At 42.6% G+C, this 11,761-nt stretch overlaps 1 protein-coding gene across 1 annotated transcript in view; it reads left to right on the plus strand.

Annotated features, from left to right (window-relative positions):
- The window catches only part of DNAH10 (dynein axonemal heavy chain 10), a 161,990-nt gene that overhangs the window by 49,522 nt on the left and 100,707 nt on the right, over positions 1–11,761 (plus strand). The window contains exons 21-25 of the mRNA XM_003796031.3: positions 2,415–2,531; positions 2,613–2,715; positions 4,303–4,481; positions 7,470–7,681; positions 10,587–10,740. Of these exons, the coding sequence (XP_003796079.1) occupies positions 2,415–2,531; positions 2,613–2,715; positions 4,303–4,481; positions 7,470–7,681; positions 10,587–10,740 (765 nt within the window). The remainder of the gene's footprint in view (positions 1–2,414; positions 2,532–2,612; positions 2,716–4,302; positions 4,482–7,469; positions 7,682–10,586; positions 10,741–11,761) is intronic.

The raw sequence follows: 11,761 nt of genomic DNA on the forward strand, positions 1-11,761 counted from the left end.
GGCTATTTTTTGGTTGCAGCCGTCATTGTTGTTTGGCGGGTCCGGGCTGGGGATTCGAACCTGCCACCTTAGGTGTATGTGGCTGGTGCCTTAGCCAGTTGAGCTATAGGCGCCGGGCCAGGATATTCTTATATTACTGAGTTTTCCTATCCATGAACATGTTTGTCCTCTCTCTTTATTCAGGTCTTTCGTTCTGAAATTTCTTTTGAGACATGGTCTTGCATTGTCACCCAGGCCAGAATGCAGTGGTATCAGCACAGCTCACTGCAACCTCAAATTTCTGGGTTTGCGTGATCCTTCCACCTTAGCACCCTTCTGCCCCCTAGTAGCTGGGGCCATAGGCACATGCCATTGAGCGCAGCTAATTTTTAAAATTTTTTGTAGAAATGGAGTATTGCAGCATTAACTGTGCTTGTCTCAAACTCCTGGGCTCAGCAATCCTCCTGCCTCAGCCTCCCCAAATGCTGGGATTACAGGTGTGAGTCATTGGACCTGGCCATTGTTCTCTTTGATTTTAAATGCTGTTTGGGATTTGTAGTGATTTTTAAATCTGTAGGTTGATGTCTTTAACTATTTGGGAAAATTAATAGCTTTTGCTTTATTTTTATTATTATTTTTTTCCTAACCGCTAGACCACCAGGGAAGCTTTATTTATTTTTTCTTTTCTTCTGGGGCTCCAATGCCCCATGGATTAGACCTTCTCAGTTAGCTTCTATACAGCTAACATTGTCTTAGTAATAGTAAATTAATGCACTGAAAGTTTAGGTCATTAATTTATTATTTGGTGGTATCTGATCTGTTTTTACTGGTTCCTTAACCAATCCTTTGACCTTTTAATTCCAAGTATTGTAATTATCAGTTCTAGAATTCCCATTTCAAAATGAATTTTCTGTTCTCTGGTAAAATTTGCAATTTTCTTTTTGTCTTTTTTCCCCCTTTATTATGTAAAATTATTTTTTCTTTGTCATTCCATTATGGTCTGTTGATATCATCTGTGAATCTCTTGGTTTCATTTGATTCCTTTCATATCCTTATATACCTGATATTCCTGATTGAATTCTTTTTTGGGGGTGTGGGGAGACAGAGTCTCATTTTGCTGCCCTCGGTAGAGTGCTATGGTGTCATAGCTCACAGCAACCTCAAACTCTTGGGTTCAAGCAATTCTGTTGCCTCACCCTTTCAAGTAGCTGGGACTACAGGCACCTGCCACAATGCCTGGCTGTTTTTCAAGATGAGGTCTTGCTCTGGCTCAGGCTGGTCTCAAACCTGTGAGCTCAGGCAATCCACCTGCCTCAGCCTCCCAAGTGGTAGGATTACAGGCGTGGGCCACCACGCCCAGCTCCTGATTGAATTCTTAAGAGAGTATGTGATAAATTGTAGAGAGAATTGGATGCGCTGGATGATGATATATTTTATCAGAGGAGGTTTATTTTTGTTTTTAACAGACAGCACAACTGGACACATTAGCAGGCCATAATAACCTTATTCTAATGCAAGATCAAGTTGATTTGAAGTTGGCGTTTAGTTTATGAAGGGTATATCTCTCTGGGATATTTCTGAATATCTATTAATTTTAAAAAATCATTTGTCCTGGCCCAGCACAGTGGCTCATGCCTGTAAATCCAAGCACTCTGGGAAGCCAAGGTGGGTGGATCCCCTGAGCTCAAGAGTTTGAGACCAACCTGAGCAAGAATGAGACCTTGTCTCTACTAAAAATAGAAAAAACTAGCTGGGCATGGTGGCACACACCTGTAGTCCAGCTACTCGGAAGACTCAGCTACAGTGATGCCACATCACTCTATCCAGGGTGACGGAGTGAGACTCTGTCCCAAAGAAAAAAAAATTTTTTTTTTTGCAGTTTTTTGGCCGGAGCTGGGTTTGAACCCACCACTGCCGGTATAGGGGGTCAGCGCCCTACTCCTTGAGCCACAGGCACTGCCCTCAAAGAAAAAAATTTATCTTGATTTTGATTATAAAAATATAATTTTATTATTTTAACCTGCTTTTTCAGTTGCTTCAAATTTCCTAGCCTGCTGTTACCAGAAGCCGGAGTCCCTAGGAAGTATCTTTGACCATAAATTTCAATTCCAAATTGCTGATCATTTATTTTTATTTTTTGAGACAGTGTCTCAAGCTGTCACCCTGGGTAGAATGCCATAGTGTTATAGCTCTCAGCCATGTCAAACTCTTGAGCTTAAGTAATTCTCTTGCCTTAGCCTCCCAAGTAGCTGGGACTACAAGTGCCACAACTCCCAGCTGTTTTTAGAAATGAGGTCTTCCTCTGGCTCCAGCTTGTCTTGAAACTGTGAGCTCAGGCAATCCACCCACCTTGGCCTCCCAGAATGCTAGGATTACAGGTGTGAGCCACCGACCTGCTGATCATTTATTATTTGTTCTTTTTTTTTCCTAATGAGCCTTCGGAAGCGGAGTCGGAGCTAGTTAATAAGATTGAGAGCATGTGGTCCTCTCTGTTTAATGATTCACTGACTGTGGAGCATACTCTTGGGGGCATAAAGAAAACTTTCACAGAGGTACCTTTTAAATTTTACATTCTGAGTAAAGATGTTGAAAAATGTATTTGGGCTAAATTAAGGTAACCTCATTTTTTGCAGATTACTCGAGGTGAAATAATGAACTACCGAGCTGAGATAGACGAGTTTTCAAAACGTTTTTACAGTCAAGGTCCTGGTTCTGTTGGTGACGATCTCGATAAAGGTAAGAATATGTATGTTGGTCTTCCTGAGAGATTTGAGTATGTTTTGCTTAAGAATTTCACAGGAGGTGGTTATTGTGCTGTGATATAAATATTGGCTTTTCCACAGATACGTTTTTCTTGGATGTTTTCAGTGGTTACATATATGAAAAGCTAGACCAATTCCTTCACTGAGTTCTGAATGCCTCCTCTGGGGAGGCATCAAGGAAAGTGTTCTCCCTGTAGGGGAGACAGATACTTCTACCATGCATCAGAAATCTTTTTGTTGTTGTTGTTGTTTTTGTTTTTGTTTTTGTTTTCATCAGAAATCTTAAATGCCAGCCTCTGCCTTTATAAATGCAACCTGCATCCTTCCAAGGTCTCACTGCTTTATTCCTGTTATATTTATTCTTTGGACTTAGGTCCTCAACTACTTTACGTTTGTCCCATGCCCCACAAGTAATGCGGGCTGAAAGGATGACAAGATTAAAAATACTAACATCCTTGTTCTAAAGAGGATTTTATGAATACCATGAAACTGGTACAGACCAATGATTGCTTGGGATTCAGAAGAAATAGGGTCGCTTCTATTTAGAAATACTCAGAAAAGCCATCTTGAAAACTTGGCATTTTGGGCTCGGCGCCTATAGCTCAACTGGCTAAGGCGCCAGCCACGTACACCTAAGGTGGCGGGTTCGAATCCCCAGCCCGGACCCGCCAAACAACAATGACGGCTGCAACCAAAAAATAGCCAGGCGTTGTGGCGGGTGCCTGTGGTCCCAGCTACTTGGGAGGCAGAGGCAGGAGACTCGCTTGAGCCCAGGAGTTGGAGGTTGCTGTGAGCTGTAATGCCACGGCACTCTACCCAGGGGGACAGCTTGAGGCTCTGTCTCAAAAAAAAAAAAAAAAGAAAAGAAAACATGGCATTTTGGATGGGGAGTTTGTGCGTGGTGACTCAGTGATGTGAAGTCATGGTGGAGAGTGTAGAATCGTGAACTCCAATGTGTGAGGAGTATTGTCAGTGTGGTGACCAGCTTCTCAAGTGGGGCAGCAAAGGATGGGTGAGGGAGGCCAGCTCAGATTCTCTTAAAATAGCCTCATTTCATATGCTCTGGGTGCAAGAATTAGACAGAATTTTCTAACTGGAGGAGCCTATAGATGTCACTGGCCCTTTGGTTTTAGTGATGGAGTAATAAAGTCTGATAATTCTTTCTTTTGAGACAGAGTCTTGCTATATTGCCTTCGGTACAGTGCCGTGGCATTACAGCTCACAGCAACCTCAAACGCTTGGGCTCAAGTGATTGTCTTGCCTCAGCCTCCCAAGTAGCTGGGACTACAGGCTCCTGCCACAATGCCCGGCTATTTTTTGTTGTTGTTGTTGCAGTTGCCATTATTGTTTAGCTGGCCCAGGCTGGATTTGAACCTGCCAGTTCCGGTGTATGTGGCTGGTGCCCTAGCCACTGAGCTATAGGCACCGAGCCAGAGTCTGATAATTCTTAATTTGCCTTCTCTGATGATGGAATTACAATTCGTGTACATTATTCATGATTTCTCTATTTTGTATACCTTATCATTTTGTTTATTTGTTCATCCATGTGTTTATTGACCAGGAGTGGAGCTTCTGAGCGAATTTGAAAAAGAGCTGGCAAAACATGAGAGGAACCGTCAGGAGTTGGCCAATGCTGAGAAACTTTTCGATCTTCCTATTACAATGTATCCAGAGCTGGTCAAGGTGCAGAAGGAGATGAATGGGCTGAGGATGATTTATGACCTCTATGGAGGACTAAAGGTGAGCCTCTCCTGACTGGCACAGCGTCACTGAAGGGGATGTGGGAATTAACTAGGCCCCGTGGACTTGGATGCCACTGCAGTAAAGAGCTTGGGTCAGATTTCATACAAATACTCATTGTAGCTGCAGGGCAGGGATTGGGAAGTGACTGCCTGTGGTGACAGGGTTTCCATTTAGGATGTTGAGAAAGTTCTGGAACTAGTTACTGGTGATTGGTTACCTAACATTGTAAATGTACTTGCTGTCATGGAATTATACATTTTAAAATGGTTGAAATGGTAAATTTTATGTTATATGGTATTTTGCCACCATCCTAAAAGAGAAAACTCTGTCTTTGGAGATGAAGGGCTTGGTGAAGTTGTGGAGAAAAGGGTTTGGTTGGAAGTGGGAATTGAAAGTAGCAAATGTCATGTCATTGAAGTTCATCTCTTCCGTATGTGTTCCCTGGGCAAACTTATGCTGCTCATTCATTCATTCCTGGGTTGACTTAGTTCTTTATAGCTCAGTGCTATATTGGTGGGAGGGCAGGGTTGAAAAAGGAGTCCTGTCTCACTGTCTCTGCCCTCCTTAAGCCCCCAACAAAGACTAATTGTGCCAGTTTTTGAGAAATAGAATCAAAAGGAGATATATGTATCTCCAAATCTTTGTCCATTATCTATGTACACACACACACACACATAAGAATATTTATTATAATGAATCAACTCATGTGGTTACGGAGGCTTAGGAGTCCCAAGATCTGCAGTTGGCAAGCTGGAGACCCAGGAGACCTGATGGTGTAAGTTCAGGTCTGTATCTAAGTTGCGAGTGTAGGAGAAAACTGACATTCCAGCTTGAAAACAGTCAGGCAGAGAAAGCAAATTCTCTCTTCATCCTTTCGTTCTATTCAGAGGATTGGGGAGGGCAGTTTGCCTCACTCAGTCTGCCAATTCAAATGTCCATCTCACCCAGAGACACCCTCCAGAGTGTTTGACTGACTATCTGGGAACCCCATGGCCCAGTCGTGCTGACACGTAAGATTAACCATTACACTGATACCCACCCTGCTGTGGTATCCTGTGATAGAAATGAGGTAGACAGGGTGCCACAGAGCCCAGGGGAAGAAGGAGGGGGACCCCAGAGTGCTGCCAAAGAGTTGGCATCGGAGGTTTTTATGACTTTTGAGAAAATAAAGAAAGGAAAAAAAAAAGAAAAATGCGAATATGTCATAACATCATTTATACTTCATGTTAAGAAAAAAATGCTGGCTTGGCACCTGTGGCTCAAGCAGCTAAGGCGCCAGCCACATACACCTAAGGTGGTGGGTTCGAATCCCCAGCCCGGGCCCGCCAAACAACAATGATGGCTGCAACCAAAAAATGGCCGGGCGTTGTGGCGGGCGCCTGTAGTCCCAGCTACTTGGGAGGCAGAGGCAGGAGACTCGCTTGAGCCCAGAAGTTGGAGGTTGCTGTGAGCGTGATGCCATGGCACTCTACCCAGGGGGATAGCTTGAGGCTCCGTCTCAAAAAAAAAAAAAAAAAGAAGAAAGAAAAAAATGCTGTGAGTAGCACTGGGCGCTGTAGCTCAGGCCTGTAAACCCAGCACTTTTGGAAGGTGGAAGGATCACTTAAGGCCAGGAGTTTAAGAATAGCTGGGGCAACATCTTATAGAGCAAGATCCCATCTCTACAAAAACATGAGTGACAGAGTAAGACCTTGTTTCTTTAAATAAGGCAAACTATAAGTACATTTCATCAATTAATTTAATTTCCTGTTAAAATATTTTCATGATTCTAGTAATTTTATCAAGCCTAGATGTTATGGGTTACCAATTAAAGCTATTTTTAGTGGTGAATTTACTAAGAAAGTAATTTTTTACATTAAATATCAAGAAAATATAACACAGAAAGTCTTCTCTTTATCATAATTAAGTAGGATCATGTTTTATTCTTAGCCTCAGTCTGATGGTTAGTAGACAGATTCTTAGATTAGCAATCTATTGATAAACTATAAACATTTTGCAACTTAAGCTGCTTTTATCAGAAACAAGAGCCAGTAGACGGCAGTCAGCATCTGTGTGAAGTACATACTTTGAAACCCAAGTGATTCCCTGATTTAACAAATGACTGTTATTTACTTCTCACTTTTGTCTTAAGGAAAAAAAGATGCATTTTTGGATTCCACACATCCTTTGATATAGCATTATTTTTTCTGAGGGCTTAAGAAAGTTGGGATTCTTTTGTTTTTGTTTTAGAGATCCTTGTAGTCAATCCTCTATGGCTGAATCTGAGGTAGTTGTGGATAGATGGGTAACAATATTTTATTTTATTTTGCCTTTATTAGAGACAAGGTCTCATTCTGTTGCCCAGGCTGGAATGCATTGGTCCAGTCATAGCTCAGTGCACCCTTGAACTTCTGGGCTCAGTGATCCTCCTATCTTAGCCTCCCAAGTAGCTGAGACCACAGGTGTGCACCACTATGGTACCTATATAACTTTAAAATTTTTTGTAGATATGACATTTTTCTATGTTGCCCCGGCTGGTCTTAAACTCCTAACTTTGGTGCCTCTAGCTCAGTGGCTGGGGTGCCAGCCACATACTCCGGAGCTGGCAGTTCAAATCCAATCTGGGCCTGCCAAACAACGACAACTACAACCAAAACATAGCTGGGTGTTGTGGCAGGCGCCTGTCATCCCAGCTACTTGGGAGGATGAGGCAAGAGGATCACTTAAGTCTGAGAGTTTAAGGTTGCTGTGAGCTGTCATGCCACCGCACTCTACCGAGGGCAACATAGTGAGACTCTGTCTCAAACAAACAAAAAACTCCTGGCCTCAAGTGATCCTTCTGCCTCAGCCTCCTAACATGCTGGGATTATAGGCACGAACCACTGTGCCTGCCAGTAATAGTATTTTCAAATGGCTGAGCATGACTAAGGTAAGTATTTGCTCTTCCTGTCAAGTGACATTTCCAAAGGGGTCTCGTTGATGGAACCATTTCTTGCATGTTTCTAGGCTGCAAAAGAAGAATGGTCTCAGACCCTTTGGGCCAACCTGAATGTGCAGTTTCTCCAAGAAGGGATTGAAAGTTTTCTCAAGGCTCTCAGGAAGCTGCCTCGGTCAGTCCGCAACTTGTCAGTGGCCTACTATTTGGAAGCAAGAATGAAGGCATTCAAAGACTCAATTCCTTTGCTTCTTGACTTGAAACACGAGGCACTAAGAGACAGGTTTGTTTTGTCCTCTACGAGCCTATGTGAAAGCGTGAAAGGAGCCTTTCTTTTACAATATGTCCCTCAGTGCCTTATCTTTGCTTAGACCTGGTGCCGGGGAACAAAGGTTCAGCAATGATGCTGCACTATATGTGTAATGCAAGCAACAGTTCTATAATATTGTTTCTATGAGATTATCAACCACAAGGATTCTTAAAAAACAAAAAAAATCCCTCACAGGTGTTAAGTGCCGTTTGCCATTGTTCATTTGAAGATTGGAAAAGAAAAGAAAAGGGCCTAAGAGCAGCCCATCTAACAGAGATATCATGAGACGCAAATATGTAATTTATAGTTTTCTAGCAGCTATGTTAAAAGCTTAAAATGAAGCAGATTGAGTTAATTTTAAGAATCTATTTTAATTAACCCAATACATCCAAAACATTATTTCACCATATAACCAATGTGCAAATTGATTCCTGTGACATTTTACATTCTTCTTAAAAAATAGGTTGAGCTCGATGCCTGTAACACAGTGGTGAGCACGCCAGCCACATACATCAAGGGTGGCAGGTTTGAACCCAACCCAGGACAGCTGAACAACAATGGCAACTGCAACAAAAAATAGCCAGGTGTTGTGGCGGGGGCTTATAGCCCCAGCTACTCTGGAGGCTGAGGCAAGAGAATCGCGTAAGCCCAAGAGTTTGAGGTTGCTGTGAGCTGTGATGCCATGGCACTCGACCAAGGGTGCCATAGTGAGACTCTGTCTCAAAAAAAAAAAAAAAATGGCTTGAGATCTGGCCAGTGTTTCACATCTACATCTTTCCCTGGACTTGCCACATCTTGAGTGTTCACAGCCACATAGGGGACAATGCCAGCATCACTTGTCTGTGGGTGGGATGGGGAGAGATACCCAACTGTGGGTCTTTGATCATTGTTGTGGCTCCACACAGGTGGAGAATAGTAGTTTTGTGAGTTATAGTCTCTGTTCCTCTGTCTGTCCTTGTTTCCCAGAGTGTGGTCACCTAGTCATGTACAATGACAATGACATCCAGTACCTTCCTGTTCCTTAGTGAGAAAGTCATTACTTTTTCAGTTCCTTTCTGATCCTTCTGTTACATCAACAAGGAGGTGTTGCTCTTAAGTGCTCGCCTGTTTCTAGCACCTGTTAACACCTGTCTTTCCCTTTCAACAAGGAACAGGCTGCCTTCAGGCCCAGCTGACTTGGGATCTTAGCCCATCTTTGTTACTGTTCTGTTGACCTGGGGCCCCCACTTTTACCTCTGCATACTTTACTGTGAAACTACATAGATAAGCATTTATTTTTTTAGCCAAAGGTCCCTGTTTTATGACCTCATAACCCAGTGTTTCCCAAACTTTGGTTATTTCTCACCATTTTTTATCATATCTAAGCATCACGTATGCTATCATGGCTTTTTTTTGAGACAGAGCCTCAAGCTGTCCCCCTGCGTAGAGTGCAGTGGCATCATAGCTCACAACTCCTGGGCTCAAGAGAGTCTCCTGCCTCTGCCTCCCAAGTAGCTGGGACTACCAGTGCCCGCCACAACTCCTGGCTATTTATTGGTTGCAGCCGTCATTGTTGTTTGGTGGGCCCGGACCGGATTTGAACCCGCCAGCTCAGGTGTATGTGGCTGGCACCTTAGCCGCTTGAGGCTAAAGCCTATCATGGCTTTATAATTTCTATCAGTGTATTTCTTTTTTACGTAAATGAATGCATTTTAAAAAGAAACATACCACCACTGTGAATGGAGAACCAAAAGCTCTTGCCAGAAATAGAAAGTAATGATAAAAATAGAAAAATTTTAAAAGTTTTAGCTCAGAGTGGATGCTGGTCTGTGAGCTGGAGGCCTGCCCTCTGAGAAATGCAGATAGCAGTGGAGAGGCATTAAAGTCAGGGCAGCACGGAGTGGGGACTTTCCCTTCTGTGTAATCAAAAGGATTGGAGGAATTGAAGAGGGACTCGCTCCCTCTCTGAGTGACTCAGGGGACTGTGGGAGGAGCTGTGGACTCTAGAACCCACCATCAATGTTGTGACACCCTTCCTGTCAGCCCCTGTGCAGGCCTGGGAATATGAAATAGCCTCCTTTATGAACACTTTTCTGTATGTGTGACAACATAAATCAGTGACTCAACACTTACTGCACCTGTGCTGACCTCCTGGCATTCCACTGTCAAGCGCCATAGTTATACCTGTCTCATACACGTGGAACCAGAAAGTGGGCAACCCACAGGCTAAGTTCAAACCTTAACAGAAGGCAAATTGGGTCAAGTGCACACTGCTTGCTGTTGTGTCTGTGCACACAGACTTCTGCCCCTACCCTACCTGCTTGAAGTGAGCCCTTCTTACTTACTGTTGTGCTATAGTTTTTTCATGGTGTTCAAACTCTATGCAATTATTTAATTTCCAGGTTTGTTTTATTGTTTATTCACTGTCTCCCCAAGTATGTGGTGTCTTCCCTGAGGCCATGGGCCTTGCCCCTTGTTTACCATGTACCCCCTTGCACCCATCCCTCTCCCTGGCAAAGTCAGCACCAATAAATGTTTATCAAATATGTGAGGGGTTGTAATTTACACCAGGTTCTCAAAAATGCTGAGTGATCCAATAGAGATAGGGCTCACTGGTTGAGACTATGACAGAAGCAGTTTCCAAAAATTAAAAAGCTGCGTATTTTATTCGATGACTATGAAGAATAGTGCATGCTGAATCTTGCTGGATGTTGATTCCTGGGTTTAGCCAGCGGGACTTTGGAAAATTTGGGGAATAAAATTCTAATGATGGCCTTATGTTTTAGAATTCTATTAAGAAGTTTTCACAATGAGATTTGTCCTGTGACTTACATGAGAATAAATAAATTCATCACATCATTCATTCAGTGTAAAGATTTTAATGTGGATGCACTTTCAGGCACTGGAATGAACTGATGGAAAAAACAGGTGTCTTTTTTGAAATGACTGACACATTCACCTTGGAAAATATGTTTGCTATGGAACTCCACAAACACTCAGATGTTCTGAATGAGATTGTTACAGCAGCTACCAAGGAAGTCGCCATTGAGAGGGTAAGACTATAGTTAGAAGAAGAAAACATTTTTTTATTTTATTAAAAAATTTAAAAATTATTTAATTTTTTTAAGAGAAAACATTTGCTCTACTACTTGTTGCATTTAAAGAATAAAGAATTATCTGTTGTAGAGAGAAGGAAGGAGGGATGGAGGTGGGGTGTTGGTGTGCGCCACACCTTTTGGAGGCAAGACATGATTGTAAGAGGGACTTTACCTAACAAATGCAATCAGTGAAACCTGGTTTCTTATACCCTCAACGAATCCCCAACAGTAAATTAAAAAAAAAATAATTATCTGTTGTAGAAATAGAATTTCTGCCCAGTTAAATTCTTTATTGCTTCTAATAGTTTCATTTTTGTTTATTATAGAAGGAATGGATATTCATGGTAGAAAATAAAAAAAAAGACTTATAACCCTATCACCTGAAGATAATTATTGTTCATATTTTAGTATACATCCTTTCCTACTTAAAAATGTACACACATGCACACCTGTGTGCACATAAAGCCTTGGATAGATATGCATAAACATACATGCACGCAGATATAGACAGATGCATCCACACATACGTACATGTATATACAGTCCTGTGTCTCTCAGTGGTGGGGATATGTCCCGAGAAATGTGTGGTCAGGTGATTTCATTACTGTTCAAACACTCGGGAGTGCTGAGGCTTTACACAGCCTAGACCGCATTGCCTCCTGCACACCTAGGCTGTGTGTACCTGGGCCACAAACCTGAACTCTGTAGGTGTTTATAACACAGCGGTGAGTTATTTGTGCATCCAAATATACCTAAGGTAGAAAAGGCAGAGTAAAAATTTGGTGTTATAATTTTAAGGGACTTCTGTTGAGTATATGGGCTATCATTGAAATGTTGTTATGGCTCGGCGCCTGTGGCTCAAGTGTCTAAGGCGCCAGCCACATACACCTAAGGTGACGGGTTCGAATCCCCAGCCCAGGCCCGCCAAACAACAATGATGGCTGCAACCAAAAAAATGGCCGGGCGTTGTGGCGGG

This window comes from Otolemur garnettii, unplaced genomic scaffold, assembly GCF_000181295.1.
Source record: "Otolemur garnettii isolate 467f Iridium unplaced genomic scaffold, OtoGar3 scaffold00099, whole genome shotgun sequence".
Taxonomy (NCBI): Eukaryota; Metazoa; Chordata; class Mammalia; order Primates; family Galagidae; genus Otolemur; species Otolemur garnettii.